The sequence below is a fragment of the Diabrotica virgifera genome, chromosome 3 (assembly GCF_917563875.1).
Source record: "Diabrotica virgifera virgifera chromosome 3, PGI_DIABVI_V3a".
Lineage (NCBI taxonomy): Eukaryota > Metazoa > Arthropoda > Insecta > Coleoptera > Chrysomelidae > Diabrotica > Diabrotica virgifera.
The window spans coordinates 14,606,702-14,630,824 of NC_065445.1; the positions used below are offsets into that span (position 1 = coordinate 14,606,702).

The 24,123-nt window shown below is 31.4% G+C and overlaps 1 protein-coding gene across 1 annotated transcript; it reads right to left on the reverse strand.

Annotated features, from left to right (window-relative positions):
- Window positions 1-23,632, reverse strand: LOC114327125 (PAT complex subunit CCDC47). Its single transcript, XM_028275631.2, has 5 exons — window positions 23,304-23,632; window positions 14,897-15,348; window positions 8,845-9,231; window positions 3,908-4,040; window positions 1-312 (listed from the first exon to the last, which is right to left on the reverse strand). Exons 1-5 carry the CDS (start codon window positions 23,467-23,469, stop codon window positions 74-76), a joined length of 1,377 nt encoding a protein of 458 aa, XP_028131432.1. The 5' UTR covers window positions 23,470-23,632; the 3' UTR covers window positions 1-73.
- Between the last annotated feature and the right edge of the window lie 491 nt (window positions 23,633-24,123).

Consider the following 24,123-nt stretch of genomic DNA (forward strand, 5'->3'; position numbering starts at 1 on the left):
TTTGTACTTGACCAAAATCACTTTATTGTTCTAGAAACAACTACTTATAGAAATAGAGATCAAAATTCGATCCTTACAAAGCTTTAACTTTGAGTTGCTTCATCTTTGGCCCCCTCTTTTTAGCCTGTCTCTTTTCTTCTTTAATTTCCCATCGTCTCTGTCGTTCTGGATCCTCCTCGGCCATGATCTTTTCCTTTTCTAAACGCCTTTTTTCTTCTTTCCTCGCTGCGGCCGCCTCAGCTCTAGCCTGGTGAGTCGATTTCAGGAAGGCTTCTTCCACTTTTTGACGGTTCTTGTCAGCTTTGGATTTGGCTGAAATTAATTTTAAAATGAAATAAGATGAATTTTAGATGGTGAAATGATTGAGAACATTAATAATTTTGGTTATGTGGGATAGGTATTAGATGTAAGATGGAACAAATGAAAGGTTGCTTCCAAAGTAGCACCGAAAGGGTTTATTAAGTCTTTTAAGGATGCTTTAAAACTACAGAATAAAACTAAAATTAAAACCATTTGGTTTTTAAGTAAACCTTAAGGTTGCAATAAAACCGCTTTCAGCTTAAAAGGGCCCACTCTGAAAGAGGTCAATAAAACCAAAAATAAAAACCTTCTTAAAACTTTGTTTTCTTAAGCAACTGGTTTTAAAGCGGCTGTGAAGGTGCTTTTAAAACCATGTTAAAAGACACTTTAAGTGCAGACAGTGCAACTGGAAAATGCAAGAGGGACAGAACAGAATGGAGTAGAAAGCTTGAGAAGGTCGAGGCCCCTTTAAGGGCTGTAGCACCAAGATGATGATGAAGTGCAGACAGTTTTATAGCAAACTTAAAAAGGTTACTTAAATGGAGACTTTTAAAGACAATTTACCATATTAAATGATTCTTTAAACCCATATACTCTATATACGCCAACAAATTTTTACATGTGTTATGATAGGTAGATACGTATTGGTAACCATAAAATAATAAAAAGTACTTGGTTATTTCGGACTGTCAAGGTAGAAAAACACTTGCGCACCAAACTTTATTGATACTGTTAACAAAAATAGGTTTACATAACTCACGCGCCCTAAAATTTCTGACTTTTGGAGATTTAAAAATAAAAAAAAAATTAAATCCAAAAATATTAATTTGAAAGAAAAATAATTTTATCTACAATTTTAATGTTTTAATGTTAAAATAAATCGAATTTATGTCTTTAAGTCACTTATTTATTATGTAAGCCTTATATTGTGATCTATCATGGCTTTCAGCATCTCGAGAAAACAATATGGCCGAAATCCAAATATGACTATTTGGTCTATCGACAGAGAATTGTTAAGATCAAATGGTTTTATTCTATACCTTTCCAAGAGCATATATCCTACAAAAAGCAAGGTTGCCTTGGAATTAAAACCGTTTAGTTTTATTGCTGCTGTCAATAATGCCACTCGCTTTTAATCTGAATCTACTCTTATTAGATACTTTAAAACTAGTGACAGATGCTTAACAGTTTTAAAGTTCTGGCAGTATATCTACAAGGTAAGTTTAAAACCATTATCGTCTTATTTACCACAATAAAACCTTTATAAACCCTAAATAAAACTAAAAGGTTTTTATTGTGCTACTTGAGTTATTAGCCCAGATTAATGAATAATGGGAAAGAGTATGAGCAGACAGATGAAACTTAATAATAGCCTCCCACAGGGTTCTGTGCTTGCCCCTTTACTTTTCAGTCTCTATACTACTGACATGCCTACAACCGAATCTCGCAAGTTTGGACATGCTGACGATTGGGCCTTTGCAACAAGCCACAAATCCTTAGAAAACACTCTCTTGAATGATCAAGAGAGATTACAACCAAGTACCACAAAACCGAAGTATCAACTTTTCATCTCAACAACAGGCTGGTAAACAGAAAATTATGGGTGTATTTTAATAAAAAAAACTATTGAAGACACAATAAATGCCCAAAGTACCTTGGGGCTACTCTAGACAGAACGGTCACATTCAGAAAACACCTGACGAAACAACAGCAAAACTAAAAATACGCAAAAATATAATTCAGAAACTCTGCAGTACTACATCGGAGTCCACAGCATCAAACTTACGATCCTCCGCTCTTGGCTTGATATACCGATCCGAGCTAAATCTATAACACCAATTCAAAGAAATACCTCGAATTCCATAGAAATTAAGTTTTTTAATCAAAATGTTGTGATTTACACAATCAAAAGCTTTGGAATAGTCACAGAAAACAGTGGCAGTATAAAGATTATTGTTTAGTGCTTGGTAAACGTCGTGAAGTACAGAAAACATGGCATCAAATACAAAAACATGGCATGTGATAAAATATTATTATCAAAGAGAAAGGACATAAGTCGGGTTTTTATGAGCCTCTCAATAATTTTGGAGAGTACCGGTAGTAGGGCAATAGGTCTATAGTTGCAGGCATTAGATTTTTCGCCACCTTTATGAAGAGGAATAATAATGGCTGTCTTTAGGCACTCTGGAAATTTACCGTTTTCAAAGGAATCATTAATTAGTGACACGAGGAGTTCTAACACATTATCTGTGAGATTTGAGAAGATTTTTATGGATAGTCCATCAGTACTACAAGATGATTTGCTTTTGATACTATTGATCGTTTGGATCAATTCAGATTTATAGATTGGTCTTATAAAGAATGAATTCGAGAAAATTTCTGAATTAGGGAGATAGGAAATGGGATCTTGTTGAGACTGAATAGTTGATGTTATATTTTTACTCACGTTAATGAAGTATTCGTTCAGATTTTCAGGGTTTGGAAGGGCAAATGTTTGAGCTGCGTGGGTTTTATTTCGAAGATCGTTTATTATGAACCAAGTTTCTTTTGCAACACTTTTGGAGTTTCCCAGACGATTTTGATAGTAGGCTTTTTTAGCTGATTTGATGAGTTTTAGGTATGTGACTCTGTAATTGGTGATATATTGAGTGACAGAGACGCTGGTAGTAAATTTCTTGATATAAAGTAGTGAACGCATATTTTTTGCTGATATGCGGATACCTTTGGTAGTCCAGGGTTTGCGACGTTCTTTTTTAATTGTTAATTGCGCAACCACTGCGCGACACGGCGCCGGCGGCTTAAAATTCGAGTAGACGCGCATAATTAATAATTAAAAAACAATGGTCTAAATTGAAATAAGCCCCGATCACTCTATACAGAATCTTTAGACATAATGTCTATACTTTAATTTAGGCACTTGGAAACCTCAAAAGTAATAAATTACATCTGAGTTTTCAAGCCTCGAAAAATGCGTACTTATTTTCATATTTTTTAGATATTAAATCGCTTAAAACTTGAAGACTGTTAACTTCTGAGAAAAATGATAAGATATCTTTTTTATTTACAATGGCCCATAAAACCTAAAAGATATTTTCTGGATGAAAATAGGAGATTGTTGAAATAGAGTGCGCCGCACCGGCAAAAAAATCGGATGGACACGCATAATTAACAATTAAATAACAACGGTCCAAATTAAAGTTAGACCCGATTCAGAATCTTGAAAATGAATGTTTAAACTACAATTTAAGTGCTTGGCAACCTCAAAAATGCTAACTTAAATAAGAGTTTCTAAGCCTCTATAATGGGCATTATCGCATTTTTCAGATTTTATATCGCCTATAATTCGAAAACTATCAACTTTTCAGAAAAATGGTAAGAAACCTTTCTTGTTTAGACTAACCCAAAAAACATAAAAAAATATTTTCAGAAGCAAAAAAAGGTGATCTTTTGTATTTATTTAAAAAAATTGTTTAAACAATTTCTGCCCGGCACCCTTCAGACTTGTTTAAAGGGGACATTTCTCGATAGGAATCTGCAAAGAAACCGAATCAGAAATTTTTTCAGACGGGAGAGGTCTCACCACATGGACTAAATAACGCCAACTTACCTTCTTTAGACAGTCTGATACGTTTAACCTTATCTATGGTGTAGAAAACCATGTTCATCAATGGAGTTAATTTTACACACGCCTCTTCAAGAGGCATCCCTTTCACGGGTATATTGAAACCGAACATAATTACCTAAAAAATATACAATTCATGTAACCCAATAGTGATATATTAGATTTGAATAAAAAAGTGTGATAACTCTACAATAAAGGCATGTACGTACATATGCGAAATTATTAAAATAATTTCAGAGTTGTGTAAACTGTATTATAGGTTGTGGTTCAAAGGAATTGAGAGGTAATTATGTCATACAGACAATATCTAATTAAGTTTATAAAATATCTTACCAAAACCACTGTCACATATACAGGGTGCTTCATTGGGAAACGGAAATACTTTAATTGTGAATAGAGGTCACCGAGGCGGATCTAGGTACACTACATTTTTTGCCCTACCGACTTTTTCGATTTTGCCAATTTCTTTCCTAAGCCATAACTTTAGAACCACCCTGTATATTTTTTTGATATTTGGTACACATGTGTCTCATCCAAAACCCAAACGACCGACATACTAATAACAAGAAAAATCCAGGTCCGGATTAACAAAAAATTATAAAGTAATTGTGACCTTAAAATAACACCCTGTAAATTGAAATTCTGAAAATCTGTTTGTATATTTGAAAAGAGCACAACAAACTAAGTCTAATCGTTTGCTTCAATTTTTCGGCCAGACAATTTTATGACTTTAATTTTAAAATTATATTGAATTTTTTAAGAACTCTGACATTAAAAAGAAGGTATTATTAACTTTTAATTATAAATTATTAAAGCTATTGAATAAATACTTATTTTAAAATTAATCAATACTTATTTACCACATTGGAGCGACCCAATTAGTAATCACAAGAAAAATCCAGGTCCGGATTAACAAAAAAAATAAAGTAATTGTGATCTTGAAACAACACCCTGTATATTGAAATTTTCAAAATTTGTTTGCACATTTGAAAAGACCACAAAAATCTGAGTTTATCGGTTTGCTTTAATTTTTCGTGAAGGAAATTTAATGACTTTAATTTTGAAATTAAATATATTGATAATTTTAAGAACACTGAAATTACAAAGCAGATTAAAGCACTTTTAACAATAAATTATTAAAGTTATTAAATAAATATCCATTTTAAAAATAATCAATACTTATTTACGACATTCGAATGACCTACTTACAAATCACAACAAAAATTCAGGTCCGGATTAACAAAACAATATAAAGTAATTGTAACCTTGAAACAACACCCTGTATATTGAAATTTTCAAAATCCGTTTGCACATAGGTATGAAAAGAGCACAAAAAACTAAGTTTAATCGTTAGCTTCAATTTTTTGGTCAGACAATTTAATGAATTTAATTTTGAAATTATGTCGAAATTTTTAAGAACTCTGGGAACTCATAATAAAAATTTCGATATAATTTCAAAAGTAATGTCATTAAATTTGTCTGCACAAAAAATTAAAGCGGGACATAAAACTTAGTTTTTCGTGCTCTCTTCAGATGTGCAAACGTAGTTTAAAAATTTCAATATACAGGGTGTTTTTTCAAGGTCAGAATTACTTTGTATTTTGTTTTTAATACGGACCTGGATTTTTCTTGTGATTGGTAAGTAAGTCCTTCTAATGCTGTAAATAATAACTGACTATTTTTAAAATTAGTATTTATTCATTAACTTAAATGATTTATTAATAAAAGTTCTTTAAAAACCTGCTTATTAATTTCAGGGTTCTTAAAAATTTGAATATATTTAATTTCAAAATTAAAGTTAAAAATTGTTGCAAAAAAAATTAAAGTAAATCTATAAACTCGGATTTTTGTGGTCTTTTCAAATGTGCAAACAATTTTTGAAAATGTCAATATACAGGGTGTTGTTTCAAGGCCACAATTACTTTATGCTTTTTTGTTAATCCGGACCTGGATTTTTCTTGTGATTAATAATTGGGTCTTTCCAATGTGGTAAATATATATTGATTCATTTTAAAATGAGTATTTCTTCAATAAATTTAATAATTTATAATTAAAAGTTAATAATACGTGCTTTTTAATGTGGAATTCAATATAATTTCAAAATTAAAGTCAAAAAATTGTCTGGCCGAAAAATCGAAGCGAACTATTAGACTTAGTTTTTTGTGCTCTTTTCAAATATGCAAACAGACTTTCAAAATTTCAATATACAGGGTGTTGTTTTAAGGTCACATGTATTTTATAATTTTTTGTTAATACGGACCTGGATTTTTTTGTGATTAGTATGTCGGTCGTTTGGGTTTTGAATGAGAGATATGTGTACCAAATATTAAAAAAATATACAGGGTGGTTCTAAAGTTATGGCTTAGGAAAGAAATGAGCAAAATCGATAAAACACCCTGTAACTCGGATATAAAAGTCCGTAGGGCAAAAAATTTAGTATACCTAGAACCACCTTGGTGACCTCTATTTACCATTAAAGTATTTCCGTTTCCCAATGAAACACCCTGTATACTCGTGGTTAGAGATTGCAATTGCTGATCCAGCAATCTTTTTATGTGCTGAATCCAGCAAATCGTGCTGGATTCAGCAGCGCGGATCCGCAAACTTTTCAAATTCAAAATAAATTACTTCATGTCTTCATTAGTTTCTTTATCCAAAGCCGTTTGTCGGCAACAGTTTACTTAGTATGCTGGAACGTTTATACAGCTTAAAATTTTGAATCGATAAAGCGTAGACATACATTGATACTGCGATAAAATTCTCTGCTGGCGAATGCTCAATATTCAATGAGTTGAACGCTACTTTTCAACCGAAAATGATTGATTGAAATTGATCAATTGAACAATAACAAATAGACTAAGAGCCGCTATAGGTGAAATTTCTTAATCATTTTACGCACGATGGGACCCTATAACTTAAATAGTAGAACCTAAGGCACATCAAAGAAACATGAAACGTAAATTACGTTTCATGAAAATAAAACACTGCTAAACAAATACACTGTGTCCGTAAAGTATGGAACGAATTCTTTTTTAGCTAAACAGAGCATTTTAAGAAATAATCCTGAAACACGTCGATTTTTGATTTTAATTTACCGTATTTTAAAATAATATTCTAATATACAGGGTGAATTACTTTCGAGTAATGACGTCACCGTCATTTTTTTTAAATGGAACACCCCCATTTTGTCTCAATTTTCGGATTACTCTAGCTGAGCTGATTCCAAAAATGTATCACATGTTGATTCAAATTGGTACAGGGTGGACAAAAATACAATAGCTTTGTGTGTTTTCATAAAGTAACGCGTTAGTTAAATTAACAATATTATCAAAAATACTTGTTTTATTTTTGATATTTTAATTAATTTTTGATTTTAATTAATTTTTGATATTGTTTAATTTAATATTTTAATTTAATATCAAAAATTAATTAAAATTTAATAATATGAGCATACACAAAACTATTGTATTTTTGTCCACCCTGTACCAATTTGAAACAATATGTGATACATTTTTGGAATCAGCTCAGCTAGAGTAATCCGAAAATTGAGACAAAATGGGGGTGTTCCATGTAAAAAAAAATGACGGTGACGTCATTACTCGAAAGTAATTCACCCTGTATATTAGAATATTATTTTAAAATACGGTAAATTAAAATCAAAAATCGACGTGTTTCAGGATTATTTCTTAAAATGCTCTGTTTAGCTAAAAAAGAATTTGTTCCATACTTTACGGACACAGTGTATACGTCCGGCCATTTATGAAACTCTCCGAAAATAAAAATGTGTCATGAGCATGAATCACACTCGTTTCATTGGTAGGCGGACTTTGAGATTTGTTTAGCAGTGTTTTATTTTCATGAAACATGTTTCACGTTTCATGTTTCACGTTTTTCGTTTCATGTTTCTTTGGTGTGCGGCTTGCCTCAAAGAAAAGGTCTGAACACTGTGCCGTCACTTTTCAGTGGCACATGCGTCGACAGTGGCGCATCAAACTTTCCACTTATGGACGGGATAAATAAATTAAAAGTTACCCTCCCTTACTAACAGAATTCAATTTTTTTTATTTTTTTAAGTTCTATGTGATTAACACATAAGATTCGGCGTAATTTTAACCCACCACCCCCTTCGCCCTGCCCCCACCATCAAAAACTTCATTTTTCGTTTTTATTTTTTTTTGCTGGGATGCAATCAATTTTAAAATTTCAAAAAATTCACACGCATAGCTGAGGCTTTTATAAAACATGTCTATTTTTCATAGACCCGTAGGTAGAGTGTACATAACCTCAAAAAACTAAAAAAAAATTTTTTTTTCAAAAAGCGTATAACTTTTTTTGGGGAATAGCTGCAGGTCTAATTTTTTCTTAATCTTGCGTGTATTATCAAACTCTATATTTCTAATTTTTTTCAGATTTTTCCGTAAGGCTCGCCACCTTCAAGAATCCGAGAAACTGTTTTTTGGGGGGTTTTTGGGGATTTTCCCTATTTTATAGACTTCATAATATATCAAATCAATTTCGATTTTATAGGTTATATGTAACTTGAAGTAACTGAGTCCTTTAGAATATTTAAAAATGGGAGAAACACCCCCTTAAAAAACAGTTTTTTGGATTTTTTAAGGTGAACAGCGTTACAGAAAAATCTGAAAAAAATTACGATGAATCTTATGTCTTAATCACATAGAACTTAAATAAATGAAACAAATTGAATTCTGGTAGTGAGAGAGGGTATTTTTTAATTTATGTATCCCGTCCATAAGTAGAAAGTTTGATGCGCCACTGTCGACGCATGTGCCACAGAAAGGTGACGGCACAGTGTTCAAACCTTTTCTTTTAGGTTCTACTATTTAAGTTATAGGGTCTTATCGTGCCTAAAATGATTAGCAAATTTCACCTATAGCGGCTCGTTAGTCTAAAATACTTACTTTTTCAGTATCAGGCAATTTCAAAAGTCCGGTCTCTTCAGTCTGTTTCAGTCCAGAAAATTGATCGGAAATGTGGATATAATCTATGTATTCGGGATACTTATTAATTACAGTGGACACCTTGTGATCCAATATGGCAGAAGCGGCTTCCCCGATTTCGCTCATCACGTTGAAACTGGATGGCAAATTGAATTTGTCGCCCGATTTACGCTCGGGACAATACACGCTCAAATCGGCCATGTCTTTGACTAGACTCGTTGCTGTTTTTTTGGTGGCCAGGCAGAACACAAAGTTGTCCATGTCTTCTTTGTTCATACGTATGGTGAAGTGGATTTGGTCCATGGTGGGCCGCATCATGCCGGATAATGTGGCTAGCAAATCCTGTCTCTAAAACGCAAGGAAGTATATAAGTATATTATATAGAATATCTTCTTTTAAACACATTAGGAAAACAGCCATTAGATGGGGTATGGTTTGAAAATTCAACAGCTACTCCCCTTCTCTCTGGTAAATTACTCCGCGATTCAAAAACATATTCCTGTGTGCATCACATTACGATTTGACGGACGAAAAAGAAATTGAAAATAAAAGTTGTCAAAACTTTAAAAGCGTTTTTCCCAAAACTGCTTTTTTCAAGGGCGGTAGACATTGTAACGCAAAAACTACTTCGATCCACCTGAAATTTTTCATTGATTTTCTTTAGACATCTCGTGAGGAAACGCTGTCGAGATATTTTTTGTTTTATGCTTATTATTAAATAATAATGATATTCACCTTTTTTTCAAAAAAAATTCGTTATTTTGACTTCTGAGTGATCATCTGAGCAGGGTTGGCAGAAACCAAGGTTTTTTTTTCAAAAAACCAAAAAATCAGGTTTTTTGGTTTAAACCAGGTTTAGGTAGGTATTTGGTTTAAACCAGGTTTATTTGATAAAAAGTATTATAAGTCTAAATACAGTATTATAAAGTTTTACAGTATTATAAGTCTGTAGTCTGTACTTTAAAAATGAATAAATTATTTTATAACATAATATAGAGTCGAGTGACTGAAGGTTGATATGAGCTATTACCTCCGATTTCGTTCAACCTCCATCGATTTGCATGAAAATTGGTGAATGGTTAGAGGATATCTCAAGAAACAAAGGTGACATGGTGCCAACTTGCGCTTTTACCCTGGCAGTGGATGCCACCCCTTCTCGGGGTGAAAATTATTTTATTAAAAATAACCCCATAATTAGATAGGGGGACAAATTCTAAGCAAAATTTGTTATATAAAGTTATTAAAATAAATCAAAACTTTTTGAGTTATTAAAGATCAAAAATTTTAATTTTTCGTAAGAAAAATGCATGTTTTTAACCGATTTTTCATAAATAACTCAAAAACTATAAGTTTTTACAAAAAATTTATTATTACCAAAATTGAAGCTAATAAAAAATTAAATAAAATCCTTACTAAAAAAACATTTTAGTATTAACTAAAAGTGAGTTATAGGTAATTGAATGCATATTTTTTTCGGCGAGTACGCAAATCTAAGTATCCAAGCTTAAATTACGGGAAAATGATACATTTTATAACATAAACTTATTAAACATTTGTGAAATACAGTGGAACCCCGATAAGTCGGCCCCGATAACCCGGAAGTCCGGCTAACCCGGACCGATTTTCATCAGATAAACATTTTGATTTTCAATATTTTGTATTTTTCAATTTAATTGTGGCTTATTTCCAATCAAAATAGTTAATTATCAGACAAACCTTTCAACAATAAAAATGTATGTAATTATATAATATTTGAGACATAATGTGTACTTATGTGTGTAATTTGAACTATACGATATTAAAAATGACTCATAGCACACGCCGCAGAAACAACAGCCACCTGTCTGTAGTATCTATTCCTTTTTATTTCAAACTGTCAGCATTGTTTAGGAAAGACTATTTAAAAAATTGTTTTATAAACAATGGTCTTTAGTATTGTGTGTCTTGTATTGTTCGCTTCCATTTGCTTACGTTTGGGTTTGGTGTTTTTTTTAGTAATTTTAATGAGTAGGTACTGTGCATATTTATAAATATATTTCATGTTATTTCAATTCTAACGGAGTTTATCTGTAAGTGTACCGTATTTTATTAATTTTTACCATATTCTCCGGCTATCTCAGATTTTCGATAACCCGGATCGGTCGCGGTCCCGATTAATCCGAGTTATCGAGGTTCCACTGTACTTAGAAATATCGGTTATAGGTAATTGAATGCATATTTTTTTCGGCGAGTACCCAAATCTAAGTATTCGAGCTTAAATTACGGGAAAATGATACATTTGATATTTGATAACATAAACTTATTAAACAGTTCGTCGGCTTACTGCCAAAACCAACTAACTCCACTTTTTAAAGTTTTGAGGAATCAACATTTTAAACTTTAATTTGAAATGAAAAATCGTTTGAATTTAAAAATGATTTAATGACTGAAAAATATTAAAGTAAATAACATTATAAACGAAACATTTTGTTAAAACATTATTAAAATGAAGTGAAAGTTAAAAAAAAGTACAAAATACATTTTTTTCTCATCAAAATACATGTACAAAGTTAGTCAACTTCTAGGTAACTTTGAACATCACTGTACTCCATATCAGGCACTTGTCTTGTTTTGGCAGAACTAGAATATTGTAAATGATAAAATACTATTTTATTTAAACAGAGATGTGCAGACAACTGCACATATCTGTTTTTGGCTGAATAAAAGTGTCATCATTGGGATTAGTTGTTTTGAGACCCTTCTGTTTTCCACATTTAAAATCTGCTTTGAAGTGTCTGGTTTCATCAGTACATTCTTTGATAATTATTAAGTACAAAGGCGTACTTAACTCAGAATCGACAAAATGTGGAGTTAGTTGGTTTTGGCAGTAAGCCGACGATTTGTGAAATGAAATATTTATCAAACGAGATACCGAACAAGTTAATAGCATTAAAATTTATGATCCAAACATTTTTCAAACGTTATCTTTTAAAAAATTTTCCAAAAAATGTTATCGTTTTTTTTTAATAACTCCGTCACTTTTTAAGATATCAGGTTCACCTAAAAACGTTTTGAAAGGTAATTCCAAAGGCTATTAAAACGCGTTGAATTTAATCTTTCAAACTCCTTACTTTTTTAAAAATCAAAGATTAAATGGCCACCGTTACATGGTTCTCGCAGCAAAATTTAAGCTTTAAACGTTTTTATCTGGGTTATTTTTCACTCTACATAAATGGTAAAACAGGTATAATATTTGATATAGAAACAAATAAAATTTGGTTAATTACCATTTTTTACGTATATTGAGTATTTTTATAGTTACTATCAAAAGAAAATGAAAATGACGATAATTTTAAAAATTCTGTTTTTTACATTATCTTTTTTCAAAAATATGCATTCTGAACCGGTGAAAGTTGTTAAAATCATTACTTATGCTAACACAAAGAAATTTTTGTAAGGATTATTATAAATTTTAATTTTTGTGGAAATGGCATAATATGTTTTATTTTTCACTTTTTCCTAAAAAATTCGAAAGGGTTCTCTTAGTTTCATCATAACTTGCTTAATTTTGATGATATTAACTTCTTCTGGAGCTCATTTGTTAGGTATTCTGAAGTATTTTGATGAAGAGTTTAACAGGTATATTTTATAAAATGCATCCTTTTTGCGTTATTTAAGCTTGAATACTTAGATTTGAGTACTCATCGAAAAAAATATACATTCAATTACCTGTAACTCACTTTGAATTGGCATTAGTTTAGTACTTTGAGTGAATAGTGTATTCAATTTTTTATTGTCTTCAATTATGGGAAGAATAACTTTTTTGTAAAAGCTAATAGTTTTTGAGGTATACGTGAAAAACAGCTTTAAAACATGCATTTTTTTTACGAAAAAATCAAATCTTTGATCTTTAATAACTCAATAAGTATTGATTTCTGTTAATAACTTAATATAACAAATTTTGCTTAGAATTTGTCCCTCTATCGATTTATGGTATTATTTTTAATAAAATAATTTTCACCCCAGAAAAGGCGTGGCATCCACCCCCAAAGTAAAAGAGAAAGTTGGCATCATGTCACCTTTGTTCCTTGAGGTATCCTCTAACTGCTCACCAATTTTCATGAAAATCGATGGAGGTTCAACTAAATCGGAGGTGAAAACCTTCAGTGACTGCACTAATAGTAATAAACAATGAAAAAATTATTAAGACAACTTTTATTTTTATTTACACACACAAAAAATTATCTAATATAACAAAAAACATCTTTAAACGTAAATAATATTCAAATAACTAAGTTCGAAAATACAAAAATAGAATTTATTTAGATATCTTTAGTTTCTTCATTTGCGGTAGATGGATTAAAAACTTTATAAAAACACCATTTTGGTGTTTCTTAAAAAAGCCAGTTGGTTTAAACCAGTTTGGTTTCTTTCTTAAAAAAACGAGTTGGTTTAAACCTTGGTTTAAACCAAGGTTTCAAGAATGTTGGTTTAAACCTGCCAACCCTGCATCTGAGTGATAAAAAACTCAAAAATCGTTAAAACTAAAAAGCTCAACAGCGTTATCTCGAGAAACTTATAATCTACTTAATAAAATCTTTTTGAATTTTTTGTTTCACGTGATCCAATGACGAGTTCTGATGTCCGCAAAATCCATTTTTTTTTGAGGTATCTGTAAAATGTTGCCACCATGGCTTATTTTTCAATATAATATTCTTTAAATTGTACTGGATGTGTTTATTTAACACCTTGGCTGCGTTTAAAGATATTTGTAAACTTACATTGAGTGCGTTACAAGGCATATGTCCCGTATTGGGACCGTGCAAGTTCGGCAAAGCGACACCTATTTCTACGCTCTGCAACTTTATTCGCACTTTTAATTATATTGACCAATTATATTAGTCCTGGTTACTGGATAATTGTCAAGGCCATAGTCCAAAAAAATAATAAGAAGAAAAAATAAGATTCAGGTTATGTTATTAAAACGTAAACAATTGTATGTAGTAAATAAAATTAGTTATTAAAATGCAGTACTGCAAGCAAAATACAACTAATTAAATTTACCTTTAAGTATATAATAATTGCATATCATATCAATATTGTGGAGCAACATATAATTTTTCTTCTTCAATGACAGTAGATATGAAATGTACGTCAATTTGACAATTTCAATTGACTATGAATTATTTAAGAAAGTTGCAATATTTCACCGCTATTCGCGCACTATCATTTCTAAATTCCCTTCCAAGTACTTGCACACCGCGAATACCCCATTTGCCACTGTGCTTTTACGACACAGCAGATGCAGCCAGCCGCTAATTGATAACCTGCTTCTTCTTCTACGGCACTACAGCTCAAATTAAGCCTCGGCTTCCTTTATTTTTTGCCGCCACCCTTGCTTGTCTGTAGCTGTTCTTCTCCATACACGGACTCCTAAAAGGACTTGTGCGTCGCTGTTTACTGTGTCTTCCCAGCGCTTTCTTGGCTTTCCAACCGGTCTCTTTCCCTGCATTCTAGCATTCAGTGCTCTTTTCGGTAGCCTATCCTCTCCCATTCTTATCACATGTCCGGCCCATTGCAATCTTTGTATTCTAATGAAGTCTGACAGGGGTGTTTCCTTATAAAGTTGATAAAGCTCGTTGTTGTATCGACTTCTGAAGATTCCGTTTTCTCTCACAGGTATTCCCCTCAGTACTTTGCTTTCAAATGTGTCGAGTTTGTTTTGGGATGTTTCTTTCAGGACCCAGGCTTCACTGCCATAGCATGTTATTGGTCGAGTTAAGGTTTTATAGATTCTCATCTTTGTATTTCGGTGGACACTTTTAGACCGAAATATATGGAGAGGGCAAAATAAGCTCTGTTTGCCTGCGTTATTATCTTTCGTATTTCTGCTAATTGATAACCGTAAGGTGTTAGTTTAAAAATAAAATAATTCTAGCATATTTAGAAAAAATTACAAAAATGTTTTTGAAATGTTGATTTCAAACCATACCTTTCCCTTGTTAGGTTAAATCAAAAGAATTAAATAACTTACTTTAATAAGTTTTAATTCCACTAACATCCCCTCGCAGCAAGTTCTTCCACTGCACCACAAAGTAAAGATATTCTCACTCTCCTTGGTTAAACTGGTATTTTCATTCCTATCTAAAGTCCCGTCATCTCCCACCAACGAAAAGTTATCTTCGAACAATTGCCTGTGAGTATTGAACCATGTGTTGGCTATCTTACTGTTTTTGCTTTTGCCTGTGGCAAAGTTGATGAAATATACAACCAATCCGGCCATCATGAGTATTTCTAGATAGTAGCTGTCCCAGTTTTGGCGGAAGTTGAGTGGAACTTTGGCAATTGTTATTTTTGGTTCTGATTCGACATTTTCTTCTTTCAATTCGTAGCCTTCGAACTCTTCTCCATCTTGGAAATGTTCGAATTCTGAATCGTCATCATCGACTACCATATCCGGATCGTCCTCATTCTCTGGCACTTGTTCTAAAAGTCAACCAAATAAATTAGCAAGTAAATATTACTATTACCTCTTCGATGTAGATGTATAAGCTGTTAATCATATTATACAAAATCAATGAGCACAATATACAGGGTGGGTCAAAGAAAATAGTCCACCTCGATATTTGGCAGTAGTTATTAGATTTTAAGGAAATGCCAAAGCAGATCGATCTTTATTTTTATATTGCAATTTTTTGGCATATATTTCACACTAGTGACGTCATCCATCTGAGCGTGATGACGTAATCAATGATTTATGGGAATTGGAGTGATCTGGCAGCTCATTTGAAAGGGTGTTCAATTCTCTATTCAGTAATATAAACATTAATCTCATTACTTATACAGGGTGACCAAAAAAAATAATTTTTTAATCAAATTAATTGATGCAAAAAGAAGAACGTATGTAATTTATTTAACTCGAAATACATTGTACTGCTGTCAGAAAATAGAAAAAAATGTTTATTTCACAAATAAACATTTCTTTTCGATTAAATTAAATCACAAACAGCATCCCACCTACCTCTTGGCAGTTTGAACATTTAATTTAAGAGAAAAGCAATGTTTATTTGGTAAATTATCATTTTTTTTCTATTTTCTGACAGCGATAGAATGTATTTTGAGTTAAATAAATTACATACATTCTTCTTTTTGCATCAATTAATTTAATTAAAAAAATATTTTTTTGGCCACCCTGTATAAATAATGATATTAATGTTTATTATATTACTGAATAGAGAATTGAACACCCTTTCAAATGAGCTACCATATGACCCCTATTCCCATTTAAAAAATCATCGATTATGTCATCATGCCCAGATGGATGACGTTACTAGTATGAAATATATATATATATATATATATATATATATATATATATATATATATATATATATATATATATATATCAAAAAATTGCAACTTAAAAATGCTGCCAAATATCGAAGTGGACTCTTTTCTTTGGCCCACTCTGTATACATACTTTCTTAATCAGTGACAGTGTAGCATTTTTTTATTCACTCTGTATATCATATAACTTTCAAAAGGTTTCTATTTACCCTTTGAAAATTGCGTCAAAAGTTCAAAAATACAATGAACAACTGCTAATCTACTACATCTAACAAAAATTATAAATGACCTAAATTCAGTGTTATAAATCTTTCCTCAAATTTTAAAAATTGTAGCAGATGTTTAGTTTGGAATATATATTTAGATATTACGTTATTTTATCAAGTTTTGCATTTCTCATATTTAAAAGACTTTTATTATTTTTATTTCTAAAGGTTTCGATATATTTTCTTGTTGGCAAGAATTTGTTTAGAATTTCAGGCAGTTGGCAGGAATAACATTGTTTGCATTTTTAGATATTGCCTCCTTGAATGCATTTTCCTTATTTACATTTAATCACCCAAAATGGAATATAAAAAAACGTAATAGAAGGGTTATTTTCCTTTAGGAGCTAGGCATAGAACTAATAAAGGCTCTTGTCCAACAAATGGTTGAGAATCTGATGGGGTTGCATATTCTCATTGTAGTTACATTGGATCTTATGGCAAAAACTTAGGCATAAATGAAGCTAAATCTGATGGTAAGATCACACTACAAAAATCTGGTATTCCATTTGCATCAAAGAAGCTATTGGTAGAAATGAAGGTGTAAAAAAACTGTCAAAGACAACCATAGTGTGTGCCAAGTGCAATTTATATGTGTGTGGCAAACACAGGGAATAATACAGGGAAAGATCAGAGGCGGAAGGAGTATAGGAAGAAGGAGAGTGTCATGGTTAAAGAATTTAAGGGACTGGTTTAGATGCAGTTCTCTAGAACTCTTTAGAGCAGCGGTGGATAGAGTAAAGATAGTGATGATGATATCCAACCTCCGATTAGGAGACGGCACTTGAAGAAGAAGAAGGCAAACACAGTAAAAAAAAATGTCTGGTTCTGTTTCAGTTGCAGAGATGCTGCAGTTCAAGAGTGGGACTTAAATTAGCCTTCTTATTTCAGACTGTTTTGTTAATAATTCGTTAGTTTCAAGAGCTTTACATTGTTTATATTAATATTTTAGAAAATGCTGTGTTTACTAACCATAAGATTTTAAAATATAATCCATTTCTAACATTTATAACAATTCTTAATAAATATATTAGCAATTTTCTAGGTGGACATTTTTTACCCTCCCTTGGGCATACATAGAACCTACATATTGTTGGGCGTTTAAAAGGGTTAAGGTACTCTGTCTCAGTACTCGAATGTTATTTTGAAAAGCAGACGCTGTTTATAAATATAAGTGGGGAAGTTAGTAAACAGTGTTGTTAGTAATTGTAAACATATTTTTAGAGGTCAAATAGAATAATACACTAACATAATGAAAATTTCAGGTACAAACAAAACCAAATAATTGAAAAATACAACAGGTAGTGAAGTTCTGTACCTATTTTAAGACTATAAAAATAATATGAAGTAAATTCGCCTAAACGTGTATATACAGTCCCTGGCCATATTATTACGACCACCTATGAATTTCTACAAAAATCAACTATTCCACTAGGTACGTTTTGTTTAAAATATGATTTTTAAATTTAATTTTGTTATGCAATGTTAATGTTATGCATTAACTATTCGCGGTGTGCAAGTACTTGGAAAGGGAAACGAGAAACGACCGTGCGCGAGTCGCGGAGAAATATTGCATCTATCTTAAATAATTCATATTGTCAATTGAAATTGTCAAATTGACGTATATTTCATACCTTCTGTCATTGACGCAGAAAAATTATATATTGCTCCACAATATTGATATGATATGCAATTATTATATAAAGGTAAATTTAATTAATTGTATTTTGCTTGCAGTACTGCATTTTAATAACTGATTTTATTTACTACATACAATTGTTTACGTTTGCTAAACATAATCTGCATCTTATTTTTTTCTTCTTATTATTTTTTTGGACTATGGTCTTGACAATTATCCAGCAACCAGGACTAATATAATTGGCCAATATAATTAAAAGTGCGAATAAAAGTACAGAGCGTAGAAATAGAGGTCGCTTTGCCGAACTTGCACGGTCCCAATAATATATTTAATAATAAACAGCAATAAAATATTTGAAAATATTACCTATTTATATTTTTTTAATATTTCGTTCAACTTCTGACCATAATCAGATGGAAAATATTTGGGAGCTTTCAAAACGAGAAATTTCCGATGAAAAGGTCACTAACGAAATTGTTTTGATTAAAGGACTAATATATCGTTAAAACCACAATGACAAATTGAAGCAAAAAAAATTTAACTGCATTCAAAGTATGCCAAGATGGGTACTAGCGGTAATCAAAGTTAGAGGGGGCTCAGAAAAATATTGAAAAAAGAAAAATATGTGATACTTTTTAAATATTTTATTGGTGTTTATTATTAAATGTAATAGGTACATTTAATAATAAACAGCAATAAACCATTTGAAAATATCACATATTTGTATTTTTTTAATATTTTGCTGAACCCCTCTAACTTTGATTACAGCTAGTACCCGGCTTGGCATAATTTGAATGCAGATAATTTTTTTTGCTTCAATTTGTCATTGTGGTTTCAACGATATATTAGTCCTTTAATCAAAACAATTTCGTTAGTGACCTTTTCATCGGAAATTTCTCGTTTTGAAAGCTCCCAAATATTTTCCATCTGATTAAGGTCAGAAGTTGAACAAAATATTAAAAAAATATAAATATGTAATATTTTCAAATACTGTATTGCTGTTTATTATTAAATATATTATATTTAATGAATAACATTAACATTGCATAACAGAATTAAATTTAAAAATCATATTTTAAATAAAACATACTTAGTGGAATAGTTGATTTTTGTAAAAATTCATAGGTGGTCATAATAATATGGCCAGGGACTGTACATATGTATGAATTATAAATACAAAAAAGTTTTGCTTTTATTATTCAACTTTACAACATCTGAGATGTGTAAATATACACTCACTGACACAAAATTCCGCTACCCAAAACTTTTGATTAAGTTTGACACTTTATAACTTTATTATTTGTACTCCGATTTTCAAGATTTTTGCACCAGTTTGTATGTACATGTATGTTACGTTTGTTATTATTCTGGTAACAAAAAAATTTTGCTTGCATGCCATTATACGGGGTGAATGGAAGTGTTGTATTTCCTCCTAATTTAAAAAAAAAACTCTGGAAAAATGGAAGAGCTGATTTTGTTTCATAGTCCTGTCATATTATCCTGGAGGCATCACTAAAATTTTGTTTTTTGAATTATCCGAATATCTCCTTTCTTGTAAGAGCTGTACCATTTTTTTGTAAATAAAAATACTGATTGACTCATAAACATAATTATTTTAAATAGCCCAGCAATGCAGCCCAAATCTTAATCCTATTGAGAATTTATGGAATGAATTAAAGTAGCTATTCGCTGTCATCCTAGGCCTCCAGAAAATTTGGTACTATTACCCAGGCAAGGGTAACACAACTTTATTCGATGCCAAACAGCATGCAAGCAGTCATTGCTGCAAGAGGTAGACACACCCACTATTGAATTGTTTTGTTTTGTTGTTAATATTGTTTTGTTTTGTTAATTTTAGTGCATTTGATATTTTTATTTAAAAAAAACCTTTAAAGTAGTGTTTTTATTTACAGCTCTTACAAGAAAATCAAAACATTTGTGATACTTCCAGGATAGTACAAAAGGAGTATGAAACAAAATCAGCCCTCCAATTTTTCCACAGAATTTTTTAAAATTAGACGAAAATACAACGCTTTCATTCACCTCCGTATAACGCCATCTAAGCAAAAATTGTTGTTACTGGAATAATAGCAAAGACATCAATAAATGTACCTACAAACTGATTCAAGAATCTTGAAAACTGGAGTACAAATAATAAAGTTATAGATTGTCAAACTTTATCACCAATTTTTGGTGGCGGAATTTTGTGCCGGTGAGTGTATTTGCAACATGGACTGGAAATTTTAGAGCATGAAAACAGTCTTGTCTTCTTACATTTGAACCAAAACAAAGAAATTGTATGAAGGAATTATTAATAATCCTATGTAATTCCGGATTGACACTCAGTCCAGATGGACAGGCACCATGAGTGTGTAAATAGGTCACTGGCTCTGGCACTGCTCATGCTACTGCCATTACATGGCGCTCCCTAAATTGTCGGTTTTTAGGGACGGAAGTCCAAGGACAGGCAGTGTGAGTGTGCATGCGTGTTCACATTCAGCTACTCTCACTCACTTGTCATCGGCAAAGCAGCAAATGAGTAAGTGAGCAAGACGATGCTGTCGTCACCTTCCATCCTTGGGAGTCGTTCGGTAAATGAGTTGTGAGGACATTGGTGAGGACTGATGTGTTGACTCGTGTTGATATTGTATTTCAGGCTAAAATCGTTCAGGCAGGAGCATTGGCAAAGGCTGAGGATAAATCTGGCAAAGTGTTTTTGAGACATATTTTAAGAATTTATTGAAGAACTGTTCATTTGATTATAATGTAATTAGATTTAAACACAAAAGTATTTTATGATATAGCTACAGTAAAACCTCTGTTAACCAAAACATCGTTTAACCGAAATGGCTGACAGTTTCAATAATTTAGTCAATAAAAAGTGAATTTAAAAAAAGCAATGAAATTAAGGAAAATAATTAATAAAATATTCTATTTTCTTTTGTGTTATATCTCTCCCAGAGCCGTGCGGTACATCTTTTCAATGTGATGCAAGTCTTCGAAATGCTGCCACTTAAGTATTATTGAAACTTAACTTTTATTTTTATTAAATGAAACGACACAAAATGAACGAAAACATTTATTTTAAAAACAAAACATACCTTTACAATTTTGCCCTTCTGACTTTAATTTTGGCAAACTGTCAATCTGATTGGTGTAGTCTAACGTAGCCGCTAGTGAGGACTCTTGAAATGAGTGCTAAATTTTTTAGTTTTGTTTGTCTTATGGAGCTTCATAAATAGTTTTTAATAATTTTTAATTTTGAAAAACTTCTTTCCCACTTTAATATAGCTACCGAGACAGGCAGTGTTAATAAAATTCTTAGTGATACAACTATATACATTTGGGTATAAAGAAATTAGGGTATTTTGCACAAACAGTTCAAAATCTCAAAACCTTAAAAAAAAGGTTTCATGGAGTATGGTATCATTTGAGATATATCATGCAATTCTTCTAGAATATAATTTGAATCTATATCCAATTCTTATTCTTTTTCTATTGAAAGTATTGAATGAAGATTCATACAATACTTTTCTAGTGTTTTATCATCTACCTATTTCTCTCCATTTAAAAATATCACATAAAAATTTTTAGGAGCGAAAATCGGCCAACCAAAGAATTAATGGCAATGTCTAAAATATAGATGAAACCATTTATTTTAAATTTATCTTCCTCTGTTAAGAACTCATCCACAGATTTTTCGTAATCAAATTGGCGCCTTTTTCTGCAATTTCATAAGCAGTAATTTTCATTTGGTCGTAGCCAGATTGTCTGCAACTTTTCATTTTATTTTTGTAGTTTCTGACAACATTTTTACACAATCTGACAAATTTATAGTTACATGTTGCAACATCTTTATACTACACCGCTTTTCCATAACTTTTCCAAATCAACCTTCACCAGTTGAAGCACTATAGCCTCAAAAAAACCAGTAAAGAATTTCTCGATAATTTATTCTGACTAGAACTAAAAGCGACAACTCTTATCGTCAATGGGAGCTGTTTAATATGAGTTACGTCTGGGATACAATCGGCGATTATCAAAAAAATATTTAGCGATTTTTGCTATTTTGACAATTTTGTTTAAAATAACATTACCCATTAAACTTATCAATTCATATTTCCTACTGTTGTTTAATTAAATAAGTCACAAACTACTTATCGGACTCTCGTTAAACTCTCCTGATATGTTCTTCCATTACTGGATCCATAGGTGTAACCAGGGGGTCGTTTTGGGGGTTATAACCCTCCCTTTTGGATGTACTTTGAGCTCTATACGCTTAACACCATTGTTATTCCATACCCCCCAGAGATCTTCAAGTAGATGTAACCCCCCGCCCTTAGGGTCATCCTGGTTACACCTCTGACTGGATCAAACTCAGAGAGCAATTGTACTAACTTTAAAAAGTTTCCATTATTAGGTTAAAACAAATGATCAGTTGTTCCACGAAAAGCTAAACATTGTAAGGTCAAAAGTCTAATTCTTTTCACAACTTCTCCCCAATCTTGAATTATCCATTATTACATTAGATATTTTACTGATTATGCTGCCCCCCTTGTGATGCCGCCTGATGCGACTGCCTCACTGCATCATAGCACGGCACGGTCCTGATCTCCCCAATACTATGTCATTTGATATAAGAATACAAAAAACAATGTTATTTTTAACCGAAATTCTTGTTATGGGCATCCTCCAATTATTTCGGTTAACAGAGGTTTTACTTTAGTTTTAAAATTTTTATACTTAATATAATCTAATAATATACAAAAAAAAACAAAATAATGAGTTTTTTTATACATTAACAATCTATTAATATAAGCAATAAGCAAAGTCTCGAGTATCACATGATTTTTAATGTTGTTAAAAAGATAAGATTAGTTGTTATAATAAACTTTCTGTTTTGGTATATTTTAGACTTTTTCATGTTGTAAAACCTAAATAAAAACTAGCATATCAACTTGAAATCAAACCACAATTCACTGAATAAACCTGATTATCATATACAAATAGTGAGTAAAATAACCTTGGGTTACTTAATTTAATTTTAGAATACCACCAGAAAAATCTAAAATATAAATCTATACTGACTGAAATTTTGACTATAGATATATATCTAAAATATGGTTAAGATGTTATATCAAATGAACTGTCCTAATCTTTATGTTAACTAAAGATATATATTATATACTAACCTGGAGGCCCCTCTGTGTCACTTTGTACTTCTTCAGAAATGATCTGTTCATCTTCAACTTCGAAATCCTCGAATTCAGCAAACTCGTTGTCTGCCTGATCGTGAAAATCATTAGTTAAACCACTCTGAATTAGCAGAATAAAAAGAATAAAATATCGGAGCAACATCGTATCACTAATTTGGAATTTACTTGTATATTGTGATTGTGAAGTGATCGAAGTGATCCATTTATGTCAAAATTAGATAACCTTATTTTCTATTGATTAGATTCTTCGTTTCTGTTTACTAACTGTGGAACTATTACGATTACGCAGCAGAAAAACAGAATATACAGCCATCACTACAACTGTTTACTGTAATGTGAATTAAGATTTCCATCTATGAACTTAAATCACATTTATTTGACATGCGTTTCAATAATTCCAAGAAAAATATTAATGCAACTACCGAGCAAAGAATAAAATTTATTATTTCTTATTAAATAAATATACTGTAGTTTAAAATTTTAGAATACACCCTCAATACAGGCAACACTTAATACAAATTATTTCTTTTCAAAATAAGTAATTTTATTGATTGTAATTTAAGATTTCTATAATCTTTACTCAGATTTGAGTACTAGGAAGTTTCTTTCTGTCCTTTTCCTAGAAGAATGAAAATGGAATGTGATTGAAAGGAGTCCTTTTTGTTTTCTATATTCGTCGTCTGTCTGCGGTCTTAGAAATTGTAAAAGTCGCAGATTAAAGGATGTACCAGAAAGAACTTTCAACATGAAAAGTTTCAGATTTAAATAACTATTTACCATTTTAATTTTATTAAAG

Coding starts and splice junctions, on each gene's coding strand:
- LOC114327125 (XM_028275631.2), bottom strand. CDS start 23,469: ATGTTGCTCCGATATTTTATTCTTTTTATTCTGCTAATTCAGAGTGGT. Junction 15,349..23,303: donor TGACACAGAGGGGCCTCCAG/GTTAGTATATAA, acceptor GTTGACTTTTAG/AACAAGTGCCAGAGAATGAG. Junction 4,041..8,844: donor AATTGCCTGATACTGAAAAA/GTAAGTATTTTA, acceptor TATATTTTTTAG/GTAATTATGTTCGGTTTCAA.